This window comes from Orbicella faveolata, unplaced genomic scaffold, assembly GCF_042242905.1.
Source record: "Orbicella faveolata isolate gen_17 unplaced genomic scaffold, um_ofav_v1 contig_36, whole genome shotgun sequence".
NCBI lineage: Eukaryota > Metazoa > Cnidaria > Anthozoa > Scleractinia > Merulinidae > Orbicella > Orbicella faveolata.
This window is the reverse complement of record NW_028301565.1, coordinates 1,540,001-1,565,000: the sequence shown is the minus strand read 5'-3', so window position 1 is coordinate 1,565,000 and position 25,000 is coordinate 1,540,001. Positions and strand designations below refer to the sequence as shown.

The window sequence follows — 25,000 nt, the reverse complement described above, 5'->3', positions numbered from 1 at the left end:
TCGGAATTTAATAACGATTTTTCGTCATATGTCTGGAGAATTTGTTACTGCAAGTCATACACGAACCAGAGCTAAGCTAATCTAACAGTACCCTTTTCTAAAGTAAACATATGCAAATGTGCTACACAACATATTTGTTCCTATGGCCTACCCAAATTCATTAGCTTTGCATGTACCTCTACATCTTTCCAATAGACCAGAATGTCAACCTTGCCTAAACACCTTTACACGAACGCACTCATAATCTAGGATTACTTCTAGTAAACATTCTTATCAATATAACCGTAAACAAGGTCCATTGGAACATTTGTCGGGGCAAAACAAGAAATACTCACGTTTTCTACACGGTGGCAAGTCGCGCGAAATGGCGTCCTGTATGGGTCCGCAAATGATCCCAGGACCGCAAGTGATCCCGGACCGCAAATGATCCCCAAATTGAACCGGAAATGATCCCGGACCGGAAATGATCCCCATATTGGACCGCAAATGATCCCGATCAAAAAATAACGAATGGCATGGATTTATATCAGAGGAAGGTGGGAACATATACAAAAATTATGAACTAAAAAACATGTTTTATCATTTTACAAAAAAATATTCCACAGCTGCTGTTTTGTTCTTCGAACGGTTCAGATCGTTTTCACTGTCACGCAATAAAAAAAAAAAAAAAAAGTAAATCGAAAACCAACCAATGGAAAAAGCTAAGAAATTGTGATGTACGCTATAGAAGATAACTAAAATAAGACACTTCTCCAAGTTTTAGCCCTGTGCGTTTCCCCAAACTTCAGAAATTCGTCGTAAATGTTTCCCAGAAATTTACAGAGCCCAGTAAGAAAACGCCATGTTGGTATACATCCGTGGTACACCAATATGGCGGTCGGAATATAGTGTAAACATTTGGAACTTACTTTGGCTTTCCAGACGACTGATTATCAGTACTAAACAAACAAGCATTTACATAAGCACTTTTCCTAATGCTCCAACTTCTAAAAAGGCTCAAAATCATGAGATAAGTATATATTTTTCAAGAAACTCGATCGTAGCCTTGTGTCACGCAACCTACATAACCCTGAAATTCAAAATGCCCTGGTTTCAAAAGGAAGCACGCTAATTGTAAACAGATATAAATATACCGCCTCTTATGCCTGATGAGGATAAAAACACGACACGTGAAGACGATCTATTGAATCAGAAGTCTTGGAAAAACACATACTTGTAAACATTCTCGAAATCCCGGTGGCGATAGTATCAAACATCTATCAAACAGCTAACTAGTCAAAACGAAGTGCAAGCCTTGGCGTTGCTTGGTCATGAAGCTGAACTTCATAACTATAGCTTGGAATTTTGGCTTCTTAGAATACTCAAGTAGTCATTTCCGAGGAATTAAAGCCAAAATACGACCAACGAAAAATTATAAAATAAATTTGTTCCAATTTCCAGTGCCGCACACTAGGTGTTTAACAGAGTGATGAAGCGTTGTAGGCTTGAGGGTCTACTCAGGTGACAGCATCTTCCTTAATAGTTGCTTCATGGTTAGATTTTAGTTTAAAACTTTAGACAAATGGCGTTAATGACTGATAAAATGTGATTTAACTATAACACCGAAATATCAATGTTCAACAAAGGAGGATATGTAGCGTATGTTGCACGGATCATAAATTTACTGAGAATTGCAAAGAAATGCAAACCAAGTCGTGTTTTGATGATTGCGTGGTGATATTCATAACATCGTATTTAGCAACAAAATTTAGCCGAAAGTATGAAAAAAAAGCAAGTTGTAAGCCACTACAATTATAAGATGGCTTTAATAAAAACATCGGTATTCACGTACGCCAATTCCGCACAGTCCTCGACGAGGCGAGGACGGCAGAGAAGTGAGTCGAGAGTTCTTGTGCGCATGCCCGGTTGAGTAAATTTACTTCCTTGCGTGACGGTGCCAGTTTCCGCAGACTCACAAGGTTAATGGAACTAAAATATTTACATTAACTGCTAATGTTTAAACGTAAAAGCTCATTTGTAAAAATATATTTTTTTACGTACATTATTCTCAGCTGGTAGCACAAATAAAAATAAAAAGCAAACATCGCTTTCGCCTACTCGTTTATCGTAAACACACTCCGTACGACCGATTTCTTTTTTAAGCTCTGCCATTTCGATTATTTCCCATTCGCTGAGGTCGCCCATGTTGAACAGGGAAAATGCAGTAAATGGAGTTACAAATGTTGTGGTGCGGAAGTTAGAGCTGTTTCAGTATGATAATTTGTTTACAGCGTGTCACTTCATTTAAGAGTCTTGTAATGTCTTGTAACTTGTAAAAGGAGGTTATCGCTCGCAGAGTCGCGGCCATAACGCGAAGAAATATCAAGAATACAACCAGTCGAGGGTTTCTCCTCGGATCACTTGCGTGAACGGGCAGAAAATTGATAACAATTCGAGAAGAGAACAAAGTGAGATTGGGCGTTACACGCTGCTCCTCGCGGCCTCGTTGCTCGCTAAATAGGCTCCTGCGCGCGTAATATAACTTTATAAGAAAGACTGCTCGCAGTCTAGCGTGGATGGGAAAAGTTAAGTTTTCAAGGACCACTTCAGTTCTTGTTTCACAAATGATTCAGTTTTCTCGTTATATTCTTTGTATTGTCCTCATTTCTGGCAATTTAGGACCTATGACACTTCATTCAACTAACCTAGCACCACTTGTTGTTTGGCGTTGTCCACAGCTTCCTGAGAAAACGAAATGAACAAAACGAAACAATGCACAAATGTAAGTTTACCAATGTTTTAATTTGTTTGATTCATCTTTCATTATTTCATGTGCGCATGATGAATATTGCAATAAACAATGATTACGGCTTAGAAGCCAACAGCTTTCTAAAACAATACAGCCTTCGTTCGCGATCAAAACAGTTAAAACGACTTCAGGAACTGTCTATAGCTTCCTATGGGACGTTTATTACAGTTTCTGTTGTATTTTGGATGCTTCGTTCTTTCAGGCATTCAGAGAAATGTAATCAACTCGACGGGTATTCTAAACTCGCACCAAAATGTTTTCTAAAACCCATTACAGTTCAAAAGAAACTAATGCAGTAGAAGCCTTTAGAGATGACCAGCTTAACTCACGACTGTCGCTCCATATTCACTTTATGTTGGACTGTCTTTTTTCGATTTTTTCTTGGCTTTTTTTGCTTAGCCTCGCAGTTGACAGTAGCTACAACGAAGTCCTTCCGCAAAGAATAACAACCTAATCAGGAGATTTTATTGGTATCCAATCATGCTGTCACGCAATCACCCACGACATGCTAAAAAGTGCCAGGCGTTACGCCGTCAAAAGTAGCCTGTTGGCGGGGAGCAGCGAAATCCTGGGAACCAATTAAACCTATACTAAAAAGTGAGGAGAAATGGATGTTTCTCCTCCGTTTTCTCCGCTCACTAACGTTTATCGTTAAGATTCCAGTTTCCGCTCCTCTGAACCACTTTCAAAGACACGCACGTGTCAGGTCAACCGGCAAAGTCCTGAAGTTTTAAAAAGTATCGGTTTAATCAAGTACTGCATGATGGTCCAATATGTGTGACGTAGCGCCTAAGCTATTGAGTCGGATAGTTATAAGATTTCCATTAGGCGATCTGGTAACTACTATTTTAAGCCTGTGGCACCATGGCATAGGACGCCAGCATAAACTTTCGAACAGTCATGCGTCTTCTTCGACCAGGAGAACACTTTTCTCGGGCTATCGTTTTCTCGTAAAGAAAATGTTGCTTTCACAACGTTGTACAGAACTGGGTGGAATTTTTTTTTATATGCTGGACTCGAGGATTTATTTGACGGAAAACGAAATGGGGGCTCAAGTATCACCATCAAACAGCTCTGAGATTGTGGAAGGGCATAAGAACAAAAATTAAGAAATAGGTTGCTCCCTTTGATCCTAATGAACGTTAAAGGTTAAATGACGTTTAAACGTACTCAGGAACAAGTCTAACTTGCTATCGTCTGTTAGTCCACAGCTAAACTTCATCTAGACGTGACTTACGATAAACGCCTTTAAAGATAAAAAGAACCCCAGTGTATAGCACGGACCTCTTTTACCCAGCCTAGACTCCGATTTTTATCAATCGGCTCATAATATGTTAAGTATACATGTTACTTAAGCAAAAATTTTAAAATCGTTTCATGCTTTGTATTTTAGAGTGACATTAAAAATGCATTTGGTTTATTCATCTTATACACGGTTTGCCGTCTCCTTGTCCAATCATGACATCACAGTACGCCAAAGTAACACACTTTGAAATGTCTGTTGTCTTGGATTATGGATCCTTGTGTTCCCCTCCTTCGATTGATGGCCCGCGCGCATCGTGCTTAGGCCATAAATAGAAGGGGTAATACTTGGTCCGCTATTGACAGTGCGGACCTAGAGGAATGTAGGACCGACTACCTAAATGAAGTTAAGGTATTTCATTTCTGATTGTCAAGTGTGAAAAAAGTATCATAATTACATTAAACGCGAAGAGAGATCTTTTGAGCCCTCGCAAACCTGCAAATCTCAGTGCCGGGTTGTTCAAAGCCCGATTAAGCTAGCCCAGGATTAGCGAGAATTTTGATTTCAGTTTTGTAACTTTTGGGTGCTGTTTTCTGTTTATATTGTTTGTCCTTCAGGTTTGAGTTCGAAAGATCTAAAACTACACAAAACATAAGCAATGAAAAACATTTTCATACAAGAAAAATGGATACTTCGATTAACTTTTAATCCTGGGTTAGCGTTAACCGGCTTTTGAACAACCCGGCCCAGGTGAAAAACTCCATACTTATCAACTTTTTTCATTTGTAGCTCCTAAAACGAAGCGCTAATTTCGAAATAACTGTAGAACCGTAAAAATGTTACTTCATGCTCACTAAAAGCTCTAATACGTCCATCGACGCGATATTAAATTAAATCTTCACTAAGATGTTTATCAAACTTATGTGAATACCTACCTACACTACACTTCAGAATAGACAGTTGTTGGAGAGAAGTTCGTATACACTTCTGGTAGCTTTAGGGTGCGTTCCTTAGGGGTGATCTGGATCAGGATCAGTGATCCAAGATCTGTCTGGATCATGGTGCATCAAAGGAGCCGATGAATCCAACCTGGTCATGGCTTTACCGGTTCCTTTGACGTGCCATATCCAGACAGATCTTGGATCACTAATCCTGATCCAGATCACCCTAAAGGAACGCTCCCTTAGTAAAAATGTGCTGTGATCTCTACTACAGCTACCAGACGTCTTTGCAAACTTTTTACCCCTTCTACAAGAAAACCTTTCCGCATGTGACCTCAAAGTGAAAACGGTCTATGCATTCTTTGAAGGCCAGCCGTCCGGACCTTTGAATGTAACTACTCCTTAGGTCCATCTGCCCATGGTGCGCGCAAGTGAATGTGCGTACGGTTTGCTATAAATACCGTTGGCATACACATGGTGGATCAGCTGATTTCAGCATTTAACAACTTGTCGGGGATGCTGTAACTTCGTGTTTGATGTCAAATCGTCGGCTTTTCTCTTCGGCTAGACAGGGATATGTTGCTCGTTGTTGTGGTTTCTGCTTCCGTAGCCTCCTTTACTCGTCGAAGGGCCTCGATGGCTTCTCTAACGTAGAGATGATTTTCGGGAAGGAACTCGTAACGTCGAATCGTTTCAAGTGCACGACTGTAATAATCTTCAGCTGAATTTAGTTTACCCTCCTTTTCAATCAGGCTACCGAGATGGTACAGACTGCGCCCCTCGCGCAACTGGTTACCAATATCACGTCTAATGTTCAGGGCCCTCTCCATGAAATGCCTCGCTTTTTCAAAACGTAAGCACTTGAGGTGAAGTCTCCCTAAATTGGTCAAAGAAATTGCCCCTTGATCTTGCTTCTCTCCACAAATTTCTAATTGGATAGCAAGCGCCTCCTCTAGAAATCTCCCTGCGTCGTCATAGCGACCACAATCGATTCTTGTGACTCCTAAATTATGCAAGCATCGTGCCACTATCAAATGTTTTGTGCAAAAAAGTTCACGGGAGATGGACAATGCCTCCTGGAAGTATTGCGTTGCCTAGGCGTGGTAGCAAAGGTTTCCCTTTACATTTCCCAAGCCGACCAAACATTCCGCCACTTCACCACTTTTTTCTCCACGTATCTCACGGAAGATAGAGAGTGCCTCGTGAAAAAACTTCGTTGAATCTTCATTGCGCGAGAAATTAAAGCTCACACGCCCTAAATGACGTAAACATTCTGCCACAGCTTTGTGTCTATTTCCATAAATCCGACGCCTCATCTCCAGTGACATCTTGAGGTACTCCATAGCACGAATATATTCGCTCAGGTCAATCAGAGCTCTTCCACAAAAGAAAAGTAAAAGAGACGGTGTTTTCTCGTTGACACTTACGCTTCCCTCAATTACGCGAACTGCTATTTGTATGCACTGCTTTACGGTTGACATTTTCCCATATTTGAGGCGCATAGACGCACAAGAAACAAAGCACTCAAAGAAGTCAGCAAGAGGGGTAGCTTCGATGAGACGAGTATAAAAGTCGGTGCTGGAGAGTTGGAACGAAAGGACATATGATAGGAAGGCGTTCAAATGCTCAATGAAAATCTTTGAAGTCGACCTACCATCCACTGTGAGACTCTGAATAGGGCCGAGTGCTGCTGAAATCACTTCAATTTCCTTTCCTGGTTGGATACAGACTTCCTTATTGCTTCTTATAATCCGATACAAAACTTGGTGAAGCCACAAAGTCTGTTCACCGTCTTTCTTGCAAGAAATCTGCACTAGACTTGACTCCATTATCTTTCCGATGATATCCTCTTCGTCCAAATCGGGCTTTCGCTTTGCACGAATTTGACGACAACTTCCAGTGGAATCGGTCCTGGAGCGCTGATAGAAAGGAACTGAAATGTATGAAATAAAACGTCTTCATTAACGACCTCTCTTTCTACAGCCATTCGCACGGCAACAGGCATTGACTTTGTGTAGCCACTGTCGGATTTCTTCTTGATCTCGCCCATAGTCTCTTCCTTTCCACGGTTTAATTTATCCAGATATGTCACCCAGTTGAAGTGAGATGATCCACGGGAACGCACACTATAAACGTACCAAGCGGCACAAGCCAGTGCCAGAGGCTGGTAATCTAAGGCTTTGGCAACATCTTGCACGTTTGCTTGATTTGGCATCTGCGAGACGTTTGTAAGAAGACTTACAGCATTATCAGGATCCATGCCTCTGCAAAGAGAGATGCAGTGACTGCGAGATTCATTGTCAGAAATGGTACTACTGTCTTGGGTTGTAACAAGGATTTGCCCATTGCCGTACTCTTTACATCCACAAGTTGGCCAGAATCGTCTAACAGCTTCGAGGTTAACGACATTGTCAATTATGAGGAACCACGTCGAAAACTATTTCATTTTCGGAGTTACTAATCTCTGAAACTGCTCCAACTTTTCTTGAATGGAATCCTTTGATGTCGTTATATCCAGATCACTGTGGGAAACCTGTTTGTAAAATGCTTCCCCGACCATTCTTGCAATCTGGCTCTTGCCACAGCCAGGATTACCCGACAGATATATTGTAGTGATTTCTCCATCGCTGCTCTTCTTGAGTTCTTCCATTTGTTTGGGGATCATCGTCACTTCACGGAGGCGTTGCTGGATTGCATGAGAGGGTTTCGTAGGAAGGTTGCCTAGGAACGTCTTGGGATTGGATTTAAGTTCCTCCTCGAGAGCAGTTGAAATTTCTTGCCAGGCTCTAACGTCTTCTTGCTCTTTGACTAGTTGATCCTTAAGAGGCCTCGATTCCTTTATAGGGAAGCTCTTCTGATTGGCAATTGCTTTGATATCCCCGACAGGAAGACTTAACCCCATGAACGCTGCTTCTACTCTTCCAATCAAAGATTTGAAATCGATTTCAGAGATAGTACCCTTGGAGACATGAGCAAAAATTTCATTACGGAACACTCTAAGGTCGTCCACGTGGCTGTGTATTGTAGGACTGAGAGAGGTCCCAATACTAGTGGAGAAAAGAATTCCAAAAAAAGCGCTGTACAGTCCCATTCCTTGCGGTTACCATTTTTTTATGATATTTAGCAACCTTGTATTTTTCTTTTGACTTGCTGGTGGTTCTTGTCTATCAAAGTCTTTTCCATCCTTCAAAGTGTCCTCCCATTCTCCCAAAGAGCCCATGTATCTCTTATCCCACTCTTGTTTGAAGACTGTACTAAGCCGCTCTGTGATAATGTTCGCTGTAATGTCGCATATTCGGAAGAAGTTCAAGTTTTCGACAGAATACTCCATAAAGGCACGTTAAGTCCAGTATCTGGTATAAGACAAGGAAGTTTTTCATTTACATCATAGAAGAAACCTTATCATTCTAGTTTTAATCACTAAACAAAAAAAAGCATTTTGGGCAACGGTTATAGTCGGTAACAACTTGGAATGAAAACAAAATGTGCGAGATGAATGGAAATTTGAAGGAAAAGGTCATGATGGCGTCATTTTTTTAAATGACCTGAACCAATTAATATGAGTCGAATGTTACTCCTAATAAGGTAACCTTGAGAGCGACTGACCCGTTCATATAAACTCGGGAAACCGGCCGGGCTTGCCCGCAACGGGACGATGCTTGTCGTCTAAACGCATGGAAATTTTTAGCTCGGTTACCGCGAAATGCAAAAGAGAAAACCAAGGAGTCGCCACGCACAGTTCTATCTTCCATATCTGTCTTAGCGTGGCCAAGTCGTGTAACGAACTTAAATGCGGAAGAAAAAACACTACTAATTCTATGAAGAACGCCGTGAGATAATACAAAGTGACGTCGCGACAAGTAGGGGCCAAATCATCCCCTGAATTTTTTATTAGAGGCGCGCGGTGAGTCACGGGAGAAATCCAATATGACGACTAAGCTCTTTTGGGGAAATCTTACTCCGATCAAATAAATCAGTTTTTTTCGGAGAAAAAGCGAGGAGTACATGTCTCGTACAGAGGATGACTCAGAGTTGCGGGACATATCACGAGTTTTTGCTGAGCTAGAAGCGGCGGTTTAAATCATCGAAAAGAAATTCATTACAGATAGTGTTCGAAACCGTGACTTACAACAGTTGATACCCATCCAAGGAATAGATAAGAACATTGAAAAAGCTTCATGAAAAGACAAGTAGAAGACTGCGCTCGAAACCAGCTTTAGCGACACCGTGGAAAGGAGAGTTTACCATGGATGTACCCCAGGAAGTTTTTGATTTGATCTACCGTAAAATTGTACACTCCAACAACTTTGGCCATCAGTCGAGGGAAAGACCAGCCTGTACTGACATTGAAATCACGGACAGGAGAAAGGCAATATTTATTTTAAACAAACTGAATCAAGATGGCATTCTTATTAGCCGTGATCATCTACTCAGGAAGTATTTGGGAAAGTGTGCTGGTGGTGTTCATGCGCTTGAGAGGTGTGGAGTTGTTGTTTGTGGAGAAAAACCTATGAGATTTAAATATCATTACAACACAGACGTTTTATCAGTCAACTCTCATTATAGTTATTGCAATCAATTCGGCGTTCCACAACACTAATTCACGTGTAAAAGTGTAGAGACGTAAAAACAGGTTGTTGAAGTTTCAGTTCTGACTGTATCATTTTATTATGGACATTGCAAGGAACTACAGGGCTGTCCTCAGCACTAAGAAATAATTACCAATAATTTTTGCAGTGATTGTTGGATTCTTAAACAAATGCTCCGTCAGATACCTGATTTACCAACTGTAAATTTCGCAGTAACTAATAATTGTATGTATTGTGCCCATTGTTTATGGATAGAGTTGAACCTGTAAATAACATAAATAAATAAACAAATATACATTTATATAGCGCCATTTTCCACTAATTGTCCATAACAGCCCTGTATTAAGCAGCCACCCCCTTTTAAGCAGCAATTCACTCAGCTAAGTCCTACTTTTTGGGTACTCATATAAGGGCTGTATTTGTTACCTTTATTATGCAGCCTCCAGTATTATGCAGCCAATTTATAAAAAGCCAAGCGTGGCTGTCATATACAGGTACATGTAACGTTAATTGTATCACATTAGCACTGGCCAACATTTTTGCAAAAACTGATTTGAATGGCATTAATCTTAAGTCATGCAGCTTATTTTTTTGTTGTCGAGTTATTTGGGCTTACGATAGCCTCAGTGAACAACACGTGTTTACTTCAAGACGCCATCTGTAATAACCCACATACATCTCGCACGTAACTAACTTGAACAATACTTCATGTAAGCTAACACAACATCTCCCCCCATTGTTCAAGAGTATCTAGGGAACGAACTGAGCTTGAGAAGACTGACAAACAATATATGGAATCTTATAACACAGCGTCATCTCAAACTAAACCTAGATTCCCTCTAACCTTCAGCGATGGTTTTATAATTCTCTTAAGCCTAGTAGCAAGAATGGGTGTTACAGGGGTACTTGAATGTCTCCCTTTGCAACGGGAATGTCCTTCCGAACAGGTGTTGCCGCTTTGTCCTCTGCGGGAACTTGGTTCATCATTAGTGCCGGTCGCTCACGTTGCTCCTGCTGATTTGGCGGTGGAGTAAGGTGAACGCGGTTTCTTCTTATCGTGCTGGTCGGTGTTTAAACTTTATACGACCGAGGTGTTGATGCTGCTTCAATGACTTTTCCTGACCGCTGAAGGTCCTCGACGAAAACTTCAGCACCCGGTCCAACTGAAGGCAAGGGCTTGGCTTTATGCCTGGTGTTGAACACCGTTTCCTGCTTCAATTTGCTCATGCTTTCTCGTGCACGCAGGTTATCCAAGTCAGGCCACTGTGGGTACAGCTGGGTGTGGAATAACGGAACGCTGTTCCTAATCTGCCTTCCCATCAGTAACTGAGTAGGAGAGAACTTGCATGCTAGTGGTGTTGAACGATAGGCTAGTAATGCTTTAGCAGGGTCTTTTTCCTTTGTTAGATTCTTCACAGTTCTAACTCCCCGCTCAACTTCTCCATTTGCTTGGGGAAATCGAGGACTACTTTTACTATGCTTGAATGAGGGTCATGAAGAGGGTACCAAATCCCAGTTCCCAGCCCAAATTTTTGCGAAATCCCAGTTCACAGCTTAAATTTGGTCCAAACCCCAGTTACCAAATCTAAAATACCATTCCCAGTGATTGTTTGCAGACTTATGTGTATAATTAACGAAATGCCTAACTGACGTCGTTTGGATACACACATATCTTCACCTGGACTAAAGAAAATCTCTCATTCTTCTGGTGAGCAGTCTTTGTCTTCTCACTGTCTCCACTTTCGCTGCTGCTGTACTCGTCACGTTGATCAGTACAGGAGAAAACCTCCGCAGGCTATTCCTCAGACTCACCTTCTGGACGTTCTGCACCTTCCCCGGCACTGAGCTTTGCGCACGAGGAAGTACAAACTGCAAATCTAATGGATTAAGCAATGTCTGTGTTTCATATAAAGCCAGAAGCAGTGTCCCAGTTCTGTCCTTTGTGTTGTCTTGTCGTACACTTCGCTGCCTTACACACTTGTCGTATTGTTTTGCCCACACTCTCATCTCTGATTCATCATTTCTGGACAATCTTTCTCCCACCGCAGTAGCAGAATGTTCAACAGGGTAGTATGAGTTGGGATGCGTGTAATAATGTGCAGACCATAGTGCCACTCTCTTTGCTCCTTCTTCAACTGATGAACCAAAAATATTCGTAGAGAGTTAATGTTTCCTTCTTAAAATGAGTGACTGCATGTTGGTTCTCAACATTTAACGTCAGGAGTGATTCTAATTCAAGTTCACCTCGAAACCTGGATATGAAGACAGATCTTTGATGTTGTGCTCTACCTTGCGAAGCGATTGTGCCATCAGTTCCAATAGCTTCAAACACTTGTTTGATAAAGTACCCTCTGGCACATCAGTGGTTTCTTTTGCCAAGGACTGTAGCTCTCTTGCCTTCCGTGAGCAATACTTCACGTACTCCAGCACCTCATCCACCATAGCAATTGCTCCATTAACCAACTTATGTGGTTCTCTAACTGTGCATTTTTTGGAATGAATGTTAAAAGCCTTCACCAGGACTTGTAACTTTCTAAAGAACTCTGTAATCCCTGTCAACGGTTTGGTGATTAGTTTGACCGCGCCAGAACCAAAGTGTGTAACGTAAATACAAATGTTACGATCAAATGTACGCAGATCCCAATTGGTTGACACAGTTTCGAGTGTGATTATGAACCTTCACTATCACCTTTACAGTGTCCTGCAATCATAACAACAGCCCCAGATTCAAACAGCTTAATAGAGTGCTCTTCGCAGAACAAAATATCTTTACCAAGCCAAGCGACGTTCACTGCTCGTGATGATATGGGTAGGCCATCACTCCCTCTAACGATTCTTGTCACACCCTGTGATGGAACAAAGACACGAAGAACACCATCTGCACAAACAGCAAGTTTATCCTCTGAGAGTGCCAAAGAACTACGATTTGTTCAATTGTCTGCATAGCTGCACATGACATTCACTGCTCCAAGGACACCTACTCCGTCAAAATCAGTTGTGATCGAGTAAATACTCTTTGTAGGATGCACCAATTAACATGTCACCATTTCCAAGACATAAGTTTACAATTTTCTGTGTGTATTATAGCATTTTGTGAGTTAATATACTTGATTTCGATTATCATAGTCCGCGAATTGGACGCCATTTTTATCTTTTCCGCCACGTGCAAACACGCGCATATCATTCTATCAACAACAAACCGCTGACCAGGAAAACTGACAGAACTTAACAATAAAACCGTGTGGAACCTAGTAGCTAGAACGTGGAAACGAAAAATGTGATGATTCTATGTGTCTACTGAGGTCTACTGCAGAATTTTAATTCTTTATCCAAAAGAATTGTTACATAATCAGCTTACGTAGTGCTATTTATTCTGTCACCTTTCAGGCATGGTCGTAATGCAGAGTGTTTGATAATTAGCATGCATTGTTCCGCAAGCCCAAATATATGCAGAGACGCTTCTGGAACTTTCTAAGATTTACATAAGTATAAAAACTTGTAAGTTTAGCTCGGCATTTTATTCATTACTGGTGTGTGTGTTCAAGCAATAAAACCTTTGCCAACCGGAGTAGTTAACATGGTGTCAGGATTTTACAAACCCAGCCAAGACTAACGTCGACAGCGATCACCGCCAGCTTTTCGGAAAGATAAATTCTCTCAATCCACAATGGCTGAACTGGAGCATTTACCAGCGCCGAAAGGAAACTTCACGCCGGCCCCCGAATGTTACCAAAAGTGCTTAGATTGGGTTGAGGAATGTGAACTCCTTTTGAATGATCCGTTAGCTTCGAAGAGCAAAGCCGTGAAAGCAAATTAAGTGGAAGTCTCTCTAAAAGCGGTCTGCTGCATTTCTGGTCGGAAAAAAGTTTTCCCTCAAACTTTTCTCAGTGAACTATCTTGGGTCATAAGTAAATGCAGACACTTTAGTTTTTGCAAATACGTCAAAATAATTTTTTTAGAGCTCACAACAATCATAGCCGGAAAACGCCTAAATTTGAGCGTTCCAAGGACGGAAAAATTCTTAAATTGACAAGCTCGCTGCTCAAAGACCATCAAACGCAACAAAAAATTGTTACTATCCCTACATTAAGTGATCCTTCAAGGGTAGGAAATGCACGTTACTTTTGATATATTTTGTTTTGGGGGATCCTGAAAATTTATCTTTTACCACCCGTTATATCACTTTCTGAAAACCTGCGAAAGTAGCTTGTCTTCACTGGCGTTTATTTCCCAAGTCCAGACCCGGCCGCTCAAAACTCCAACTGAATTCTGCTAAACAAGGGTTAGGAAACATAGAAATGTAAAAATACCTTGCGCTTTTTATCTTTCTTTCCCACAGCGACTTCGAACTTTCTGTGCTTTGTGTGAATCTCACAGTTCATTATGCAAATTAGGTTGTCACGCAAGTTCACATTCAAAACGCTTTAACATTGTTACATTTCACCTTAAGTCTAAAATAAAAACGATTACACAAAAATAAAAATTACTAACGGCTCAAGTAGCTGAAAGTGGTGACTTATTTGTTCCCTTGCACCCTGCCGTGAGGAAATCGCTGGGAAATGATGTGGTCGCTCCAAAGTATTATGCAAATTTAGTTGCCTGTAAACTTGGTCTATATAATCGGGAAACTTTTTCATGTTTTTGAATCTAGCTTTTCTTCTATTGACGATTTAAAAAAGAAACATGTGTAATTCAATATTTGCATGCACTTAGGGTTCTAATACTTAAACATGTAGAATTCAGCTTTTACTAGGTGTGAAATGCTTCTACAATGAATACTGAAATCGACAATTTGTGACCAATGCATTCAATTCAATTAGCTTCCAGTCTGTTTATTATCTTCTATTCGATAACTGAAAGTTGAAAGACGACAGGGTTTAGCCTTGTAGGTTTTCGTGGATTAGTATATCCGTATCATTTATGAGCGAAGTTAAATATTTAGTAACTTGAAATAGTGTGCGCGGCTAGAATTAATATCAAAAGATCAATTTTGGCTTTTTTTATTACCCGTTGAAGCGACCGCCCAACAACAGGAATACGCAATTTTATAACTAATTTTTGGTGGCCTCGTTTAGTATCAAGTTTGCAATTTAATTTTAGGGCATTTTTGGCAAGAAATGTCAGTGCTAGTTGCGTTGTGTTTTGGCTTAGGCCTAGCTTACATGATTAAATTTTACCACCGTGTCTGACAAATCAGATTAAACGGATACCTATCTCAAAACAAAATGTCGTGCTTTTTATCGCGCACGTGTACAGACCGTCGTGGGATTCAATAGGAACATTGGGTATCATTAGCATACTTCAATGCAATGACTTCATAGAAAGTCACCTTGCTTCCATCCATTTGTCACGAGAGACCATAACAGAGGGACAGCGACGTCGACAAAACCCGGATCGGATCACGGATCGGATCACGGATCGGATCACGGACCGGATCACGAATCGGATCACGGATCGGATCACGGATCGGATCACGGATCGGATCAAGGAAAAAAATTCAAAATTTTGTTGAGCAAATTGCACTAGAGTGACTACTGTGAGCAGAAAGTTTTATTTAATTCAGGTGTGATGTTCCTTTATTCTTTTATAATATCAAGCCAACTGGGAGCTGGTCACAGATGAATTTTTTTCAGGCTGTTGGGTTTTGATTGCGATGATCAATCATGTCTTCATATCTTTCTACGCAGTTCAGATAAATGATATTTCGTGTATTCACTTGCATCAAAGGTAAACTGTCATAAAACGAGTCAGTATGGTAATAATAGGACGAACGTATGAATAGAAACACAAAAACTAAAAACACTAAAAAATTCAACACCTGATGATTTCAAACAATTTCCGTTTTTGAGACAAGTCTATACTTTTACAAGATGTGAGTTTGGAATACGATATTTCGCACTGGAATAAAACGAAACAAACCATTTGTATTTCAAGGAAATATAGCTGTTTTACAAAAAATTCTAGGAATGACATCGATAGTGTGAACGATAACGCAACCCGAGAATAAACAACATTTTAGGAGTTACGTAACGAGTTTTAGAGTCATTTTTAGGGTCGTAAAGAGTTGCCTTTAAATAGAATAAAACCTTAAAATGATCGTGTTCTAGGATAGAAAACACTTAAGAGGCAAGAACAAATCAAAACGGAATGAGGATCGTCAAGGATGGCAAAGATTAACGGGGATTGCAAATGACGAACTTGAAAAACTAGGCTAGTTTTTTCAAGATGTGCAAATCGTGACGTAGCTCCTTCAAAGCAAGTCATGTCCTTAAGCTTTCGTACGTAAGTTTTCTCATTAACTGTAACGCCAACTGTAACGCTAACATCTGACACGAAAATGTAGCCGAGAATTGGCCACTGATAACAATTTCAAAAACGAGAATGGGAGGTTCACGCAAGCTTCGAGCCAACTAACGTTCAAATATAACTACATCTGCCTGTTCATTACAATTTAAATTCGTCGTAAATTAGGCGCTTATGTGGCTTTTTAAATGAACTCTTGTCATTCTCTGTAATTAACATGTCATTGCGTCAAATTCGGGATTCTTATTCTCATTTAACATATTTTAGTTTTCCACTTTTATTTATCATTATCTTATAAACGGTTTGATTTTAGTTTTTGATTTTTTTTCTTTAAAACTTTTTTTTTTTCTGTGATCCGATCCGTGATCCGATCCAGGTTTTGTCGACGCCTCCTTTTGTTACATAACACAGGCGTTAAAACATTTTGTTTTATCCGGCTGTAATGTATTGAAAGCAGTTTCAGAGGTAATAGGGGCACTGTTCCATAGAGAAAAGGTCAAATTAGCTGCCCCTGAGAGGGATCTGAGTTCACATAGCTGTTAGGTCAGGACACCCTCACCACAACACAACCCGTCCTCATCCTCGTGTTTACTTTTTGATCATCGTGATTCTCGCTCTTCTGGAGTATAGTAAAACATATGAGAGTCATCTGAGTGATTTGCTTACGAAAGCGTTATTAAATGAAGAAGTACTTACTTACTTAGGAGAACAATAATTGTCCACCAAGTCGATGCCCATTTTGAAGTGTTTTCCAAATGCATCGCAATTCCATTATAAGCAAAGAGCAAGCAAAGTTTCATTGCAAGATAATGAGTATTGCTAAAGCGAATACACACTGTACGAACCTGTACACATTGGTTGACTTTGCAGTGTCTGGAGCAGATAAGGAGGTAAAATCTTTGTGGCTTGTGCAACACAGCTGAGATTACGAAGGTCACGATGTTGTCGATTTCAGTTACAGCGTTCTGTCAAGATTTGATATCAATTTTCAAGTTTTAACACCGGCTTAATAGTAGGGTTCACTTTAGAAACATCAGCAGAAAATGGAAAGAAAGAATCAAAACACTAGAAAAGTTTTGCAAACTGACCGGTCTATAAACAGGACTAATAGAAGTAATGGACCGTGACTAAATTTGCAAATATTCCGGCCACGTTTTCCTGACTTTTCCACAAAGCCTCTGGAGATCACTGCTAATAATTCAGCAATGCTACCTATTTAAACCGTTTCTGAGTTTTATTTTTTGTCGGATCCCTGTATCTTAAACGTGGCATGATTAATTAAAATAATGTGAGAGCGTTTTGATTGAAAACAATCTGAATTAGCGTGACAACCTAATTTGCATAATGAACTGTGAGAATCGCACAAAGCACAGAAAGTTCGAAGTCGCTGTGGGAAAGGAAGATAAAAAGCGCAAGGTATTTTTACATTTCTATGCTTCCCAATCCTTGTTTAGCAGAATTCAGTTGGAGTTTTGAGCGGCCGGGTCTGGACTTGGGAAATAAACGCCAGCGAAGACAAGCTACTTTCGCAGGTTTTCAGAAAGTGATATAACGGGTGGTAAAAGATAAATTTTCAGGATCCCCCAAAACAAAATATATCAAAAGTAACGTGCATTTCTTACCCTTGAAGGATCACTTAATGTAGGGATAGTAACAATTTTTTGTTATGTTTGGTGGTCTTTGAGCAGCGAGCTTGTCAATTTAGGAAATTTTCCGTCATTGGAACGCCCAAATTTAGGCGTTTTCCGGCTATGATTGTTTTCAGCTCTAAAAAAAAAAATATTTTGACGTATTTGCAAAAACTAAAGTGTTTGCATTTACTTATGACCCACGATAGTTCACTGAGAAAAGTTTGAGGGAAACCTTTTTTCCGACCAGAAATGCAGCAGACCGCTTTTAGAGAGACTGCCACTTAAGTTCTCATTTGGGCATGAAAAACTGGAAGAACGCACATAAAGTCACTGAATCTCACCACGGAACAGAAGGGAGATCCAAGCGTGTTGTTAAAAAAGTTCGTGGAGTGGACACAGCCGAAATCCAACGCACTCGCAGCCGCATCAAACTTCCGCCGCCTGGAGCAAGGTGATCTTAGCCTTGCAGAGTACATTGACAAAGCAACTATTCTGTACGACCAGTGTCAATATCCTCCAGAAGCCTGCGATCGACTACTTCGGGATGTAATAGTAATTGGGCTACGCTCCAAAGAGGCCTATTACAAGTGCATTGAAAAAGGCTCACCATTGATGCTGGAAGAGGCAATAGAAATCGCTCAGAATCAGGATGCCACAGCACACCAGGTTGGTTACATGCGACCGGAATTCAAAGGCGATCCACTACAAATGGAAGTTCATAAACTCCAAGGAAACAGGCAGACTGGCGATGAGATCACGCTTCCAATGTGCGCATGCATTTCGTCATCGTCAATTGTTGACTTCACTGTTTGGCTTCGGGGTTGGAGTCTTGAAAGCGCATCGGCTATGATGCATCTTCTTTCCAGGAACATGCTTGATCTCCTTGAAGTGGAATCTCATCAGTCGTATTCTAAATCTTTGATTTCTTGGTGGAAGTTGATCCAGTGTGTGAGTACTCAGAAGTGGCACCAGGGGTTTATGGTCTGTTTCCACAGAGATTGATTTTCCCACAATGTACTCCCAGGATCGTTCGCATGCCCATGTGAGCGCTAGGGCTTCTTTTTCGATTTGTGCATATCTGGTTTCAGTGGGCGTCATCGCTCGCGATATGAATGAGACTGGTCGCCAGGAGTTGTCAGGTTGGAGTTGAAGAATTATCCCACCCAGGCCAAAGGATGAAGCATCAGCTTCCACGTTGGTTTCCTTGTTTGGATCGTACAGAACCAATACTGGAGCTCGTGTGAGGTCAGATTTGATGTGCTCAAATGCTTTCTGTCACTTCCCCATGTCCATTGGCTCCCGTTGTGAAGAAGGCCTCTGATGTTCTTTGTCTTGTCAGCGAGGTGCTCGGAAAACTTGCTTAGTTGGTTCACCATGCCAAGAAAGGTCCTCACTTCTTGCACGTCTGAGGTGGCGGTAGGTCTGCAATTGCTTGTAGCTTTTCAGGATCTGCCTTAATTCCACTGAAGCTTATAACGTGTCCAAGGAACTTGACTCTGTCTGTGCTGAACTGGCATTTGTCTAGGTTGAGTGTCATGCGAGCTTCAACCAGACGCTTGAGTACTGCTTCTAACCTCTGATCGTGTTCAGTCTCGTCTTTGCCATGGACTAACACGTCATCTATGTTGCACTCCACGCCATCTAATCCCTGGAGGATCTGACTAATATTCTTGTGGAATTTCTCGGAACCAGAACTGATTCCGAAGGGCAACACATTGAAACAGAAACGGCCCCATGGAGTGATGAATGTTGTCAATGGTCTCCAACATCCTGCGTAACTCTTCCTTTGTTTTCTGATACAAGGGGAAGGGCACTTTCCTTGGAACTGACACTTGGAAAGGTTTAGCATCTTCTTTGAGTGTGATACGGTAACTGTTCTTCATGACACCTTCTTCCTTCGAACAACTTGGGGTACTTGTCGGCTACTTTACTCTTGTGGTCATCACTGCTCAGGCTGTCAAGTCTGCTTATCAGCTTTAGAAGTTCAGCTGGCTTTCTTCGTAGCAAAGGTCGCGCCAAATCTTCTATTGCATACACTTGCTCCTTAGCAATCTTATCTTGCACTTGCAACTCTGCTATGAAAGTTCGTAGACAGCTCAGTTTCTGTTTACATGGACCCATGAGTAGCCTCTTGGTCCTGCTAAGAGATGGAACTGGCTCGTTCAAATATTACGTTTCTCTTTACCACAAAATGAGCTTCAAACTTGCCTTTCACCACGTTTACTGCTTTGCTTCTTCATTTGTCATTCCGAATAACAGTACGACGTCGTCAGCTTCTTCTCCCATCGAATAAATCAAAGTATTCACTCGGCTCTCGCCGTCCTTTTAGTGAAGTCCAGTCGCTTTTCGAAATCGTTCGAAACACTTGATCCAACGGGACCATTCTTCGGGTTTGAAGTTGAACTTTTCAGGTGGTGGAACTTGGTAACTCGCCATGGGTATCTGTTGAACCATGGCCTGCTGTACAGCTACGGCGACGTGTGGTTGTGCGGCGTGAGCGCCAGGTTCGTTTGGTTCTTCAACTACTTGAGGTTGTTCAGCTTGAATTCCGGCCTCTTGTGCACCTTGGTATCCCATGTTTCCGTTTTGTCTGATTCTTCTTCAGTTTAAAGGCTATTGGGAACTACCCGCTGCCACCATGTCGAGTTATTTGGGCTTACGATAGTCTTCAGTGAACAACACGTGTTTACTTCAAGACGCCATCTTTAATAACCCACATGCATCTCGCACGTAACTAACTTGAACAATACTTCATGTAAGCTAACACAACATTTGTCTCACACTGTTCATGTAGTAACACAACCGCCCACCCTTACTTCAGCGAGCCATACAACAAGAAACAATGTAATAGCTGAGGATGTAGGTCTTATGACTTACCTCATGGCAGAGCCAGCTATTCTTATGGCCTTCATCTCTTTCTCCTTCCCAACAGGTTCCATATTAGAGTTTGCACTTGAGAATGTCGCGTTAAGTTTACAAGGTACCATAATGTTAGATTTTTTTCCATCTGTCAGACAATGGCAAAATAAACCTTATAACAGTCATGATGCCCCAGCATTTTATTGTTTAAACTTAATGTATTTTAATGGGAAGTTTCAACAAGAGATCCAGTTATGACCAGGCTGATTGTAGAAGTTTATGCCCACTACAAGAATAATTATCATTACAATATTACAATTTTACCTTCTCAGTATCACAGCAAGCTGGCTAAAAGCACCGGTTCAGTTGATTTTAAAACCATACCCATTAAAACAAAACACTCTATATGCAGCTATTTAATAACCATCATGGTGCTAGCATGTTTTTCGTTTGTTTGTTTTTCTTTTTAATCTGTCATGATGCTCACTGTCACATATGTTTTACTGGGAGGTTTCAGTACGAGATGCAATTATGACCAGGCTGATAACTTAAGTTTATGTCTACAATCACATTGGATTTGATTTGATATTTCTGTTGATTTTAATAAAACACACTCCACATGCATGCAGTTCTCTTAATCTCCCTCAATAGCACTTTCAAGCGTTTGGAGTGAGTACAGGCCTAAGAGAGACTGCGCCAACAGGGGACTTTCAACCGGAAACACATAGAAATCAGCATGGTCTTCTCTAACCTGCGATCAGGCGTTCTCTTTTTCCTGCCCCCTGATCCCTTGAAAGAATCAGCTGAACGTGTCTTCAATGAAGTACACCACATAAATTAAGCAGTCAAGTTTAATTTTTTTATCATAGTTTCTTATACGTAGTTTTTAAAACACGTTTCAGAATAAAAACTAGCGATCGGCCAATTTCACGCGAAGGCAACTTGAGGAACTAGGCCGCAAAATTGGAATTGATATTCGCCCCGTGTATACAAGCTGTAAGATCGGACACGAGATCAAACCAAAAGAAAAGAAGCCGCCTATCATTAACCAGCAACGCGTTGTTTACTACTACAAGTGTGGTTTGTGCGATGCAAACTATGTCGGGTATACGTGCCGACACCTCTATCAGCGCGTTGAGGAACACAAAGGATCGTCTTCAACTGGGAATCACATTAAAAAGCAACATGGAACAGTCCCAAATGACATATATCGTGATTTGAAGATTTTGAGAAAGTACCAAAGTAAATTCGACTGCCTGATCTACGAAATGCTCTTTATAAAGAAGATTAAGCGAACTTTGAACAAACAGTCAGATTCAATCCGTGCAAAGTTATTTGTATATATTTTTTATTGTATTTTATAGTATTTATTATTTTAACACTTTTTATCGTTGGACATTCTCACGCCCTAATTTATACTTATGTATATTTCATTCGCTTTTTCTACAACTTGAAAATGATCTCAGGGAGATCGAAACGTTTTTTATCGCTAGTTTTTATTCTGAAATTATAGTTTCTACTACACTAATTTCATCATAATCAATCGCCAATCTCCAGCTACGTTATGGATTCTTAATTCTATAGCATAAAGACGTTCATTAGAGACCCAACCCTCAGCTTTGAATGAGTGATATTTTGATTGATATGTTGATAATCAAGTCCATGGCTGATTGCGGTTAACGAGTGGATACATAACGAGCCAGACGTTCTTAGCAACCAAAAAACAGACCTGGGATCCCGTGGAGATGTAGAACTTTTAGTCCTACGTCTCCACGGGATATCCAGTGGCTTACAACATTCCAGTGTAATCATATCCCTGTCGGTGATCGTTTATGTTCCACAAAACGCGTCAAGTTTTGCACGAATGTGTCATAAGTGTGAAATTATATTTACTGTAAGACAATTCCATCGTGTCAGAAAGATACAAAACATTTTAATAGTCGGCGATTCGGGAAATCGCGCGACTGACGTGAAGCATTTGGATTAAAAGAACAAATAACGTTGAAACAATGTGTTTTCTAGGTTGGGGCGCAAACGCCAGTTTAAAACTTAGACTTTTTGATACATTTCTTACTCTTGTAAAGCTACGGAGCACGTATAGATGAAACGTTTTCGCTAATCTCAGTTATCACTGTTATTCAGTAAGCGAAGTGACTATGCCCAGCAGCCCAGAAATGCCCGAGAGTCAGCAATGTTCTCAGATTTTCCGCGGAAAGCCTAATTGAAACCTGTTTAGGGTATTCTCTGTATACATGTTTGTTGCTTAGCGATTCCAAAAATAATCTGAATTTTCTAGTATTCGAATTCGAAGATCATGTGCACCGACACTTTGAAAATCAGTTAATGTTGTGGGCAGTCAGAAAATTATCTCAAAAATTATGTCAAAGCTCTCAAGAGCGATAGAAATCTCGAGTACATGATGTAATTCTTTACGAGAAATGCCGAGCGATTCTGGAAACAGCACGACGGAAAAATCACTATCACGATTTTGTTACATATCCCGAAGCACTCAGTAACTGTATTGCATGGACTTCAGCCTGGATGAACCAGAAAAGGATATGTAACATGTTCCTATAATGTCACGCACGACGGTTAAATCACTATGACGATTTTGTTACATATTCCGAAGCGCTCAGCAACTGTATTGCATGGACTTCAGCCTGAATGAACCAGAAAGGATATGTAACATGTTCCTATAATGTCACGCACGACGGAAAAAATAACTATGACGATTTTGTTACATATTCCGAAGCACTCAGCAACGGTATTGCATGGACTTCAGCCTGGATGAACCAGAAAGGATATGTAACATGTTCCTATAATGTCACGCACAACGGAAAAATAACTGTGGCGATTTTGTTACATATCCCGAAGCGCTCAGCAACTGTATTGCATGGACTTCAGCCTGGATGAACCAGAAAGGATATGTAACATGTTCCTATAATGTCACACACGACGGAAAAATAACTATGGCGATTTTGTTACATATCCCGAAGCGCTCAGCAACTGTATTGCATGGACTTCAGCCTGGATGAACCAGAAAGGATATGTAACATGTTCCTATAATGTCATGCACGACGGAAAAATCACTATGACGATTTTTTTACATATCCCGAAGTACTCAGCAACGTATTGCATGGACTTCAGCCTGGATGAACCAGAAAGGATATGTAACATGTTCCTATAATGTCACGCACAACGGGAAAATAACTATGGCGATTTTGTTACATATCCCGAAGCACTCAGCAACTGTATTACATGGACTTCAGCCTGGATGAACCAGAAAGGATATGTAACATGTTCCTATAATGTCATGCACGACGGAAAAATCACTATGACGATTTTTTTACATATCCCGAAGTACTCAGCAACGGTATTGCATGGACTTCAGCCTGGGTGAACCAAAAAAGGGTATGTAACATTTTCCTATAATGTCACGCACGACGGAAAAATAACTATGACGATATATTTTGTTACATATCCCGAAGCGCTCAGCAACTGTATTGCATAAACTTCAGCCTGGGTGAACCAGAAAAGGATATGTAACATGTTCCTATAATGTCACGCACGACGGAAAAATAACTATGACGATTTTGTTACATATCCCGAAGCACTCAGCAACTGTATTGCATGGACTTCAGCCTGGGTGAACCAGAAAAGGATAAGTAACAGATTCCTATAATGTCACCTACGACGGAAAAATGAATATCACGATTTTGTTACATATCCCGAAGCACTCAGCAACTGTATTGCATGGACTTCAGCCTGGGTGAACCAGAAAAGGAGATGTAACATGTTCCTATAATGTCACGCACGACGGAAAAATAACTTTGACGATTTTGTTACATATCTCGAAGCGCTCAGCAACTGTATTGCATGGACTTCAGCCTGGGTGAACCAGAAAAGGATATGTAACATGTTCCTATAATGTCACGCACGACGGAAAAATAACTATGATGATTTTGTTACATATCCCGAAGTACTCAGCAACTGTATTGCATGGACTTCAGCTTGGATGAACCAGAAAAGCAGATGTAACATGTTCGTATGATATGAACGAGCGAGGGAAAAATGACGATTTTGTTGTTGTTTTTGTTTCCTATAGTGTCACGCATTACTGAAAAATATGTGGTTTTTGTAAAATATCCTGTAGCACTCGGTAACGTAGAAATACTGCGAAGACGTTTGCGTGGGAAAACCAGAGCGGATTTATAATATGTGGCTACATGGTGATTTTACTATTTATCTGGATTCGTCTTTCAGAAAACTGGTGTACCATGGACTTCAGTCTAGGGTCTAACCCACGGACGAAAATAGTGATTTAACATTTTAGTAGCTATCTAGTCCCCATACAATCTAAAAGCATGACAATGGGTGTAAGTTATGATATAAATAAAATATTAATCGGAAGACTTAACTTGGTGCGTTTGACTTGTTGAGTTTTAAAGCTGTTGTCTTGATTCGATGCTCTGGGAGGTTGGTAACGGGCAGCGCAAGCTGAAAACACTTTCTGGTTCTCTCCGTCGTTCTTGGGTGAATGAATTCATGTATAAATCAATCGTGGCTGGCGGTTTCGTTTGGTTTCCAACAGCTGTTTTATGGTTTAAGCGAAAACCAATCCAAATGTATAGTCAGGGCAGCTCCTT

At 40.7% G+C, this 25,000-nt stretch overlaps 2 protein-coding genes and 2 pseudogenes across 2 annotated transcripts in view; 1 reads left to right on the top strand and 3 right to left on the bottom strand.

Annotated features, from left to right (window-relative positions):
- LOC149101938 (interferon-inducible GTPase 1-like) overlaps positions 1–25,000 on the bottom strand; it is a 74,685-nt gene that overhangs the window by 13,684 nt on the left and 36,001 nt on the right. The window lies entirely within an intron of this gene.
- Positions 4,672–8,546, bottom strand: LOC149101943 (uncharacterized; annotated as a pseudogene).
- LOC149101942 (uncharacterized) lies at positions 11,729–12,349 on the bottom strand (annotated as a pseudogene).
- On the top strand, positions 17,799–18,497 carry LOC149101941 (uncharacterized; the record flags this gene model as incomplete). Its single annotated transcript, XM_089275234.1, has 1 exon — positions 17,799–18,497. A coding segment is annotated over one exon (699 nt), but the record flags the coding sequence as incomplete, so codon positions are not given.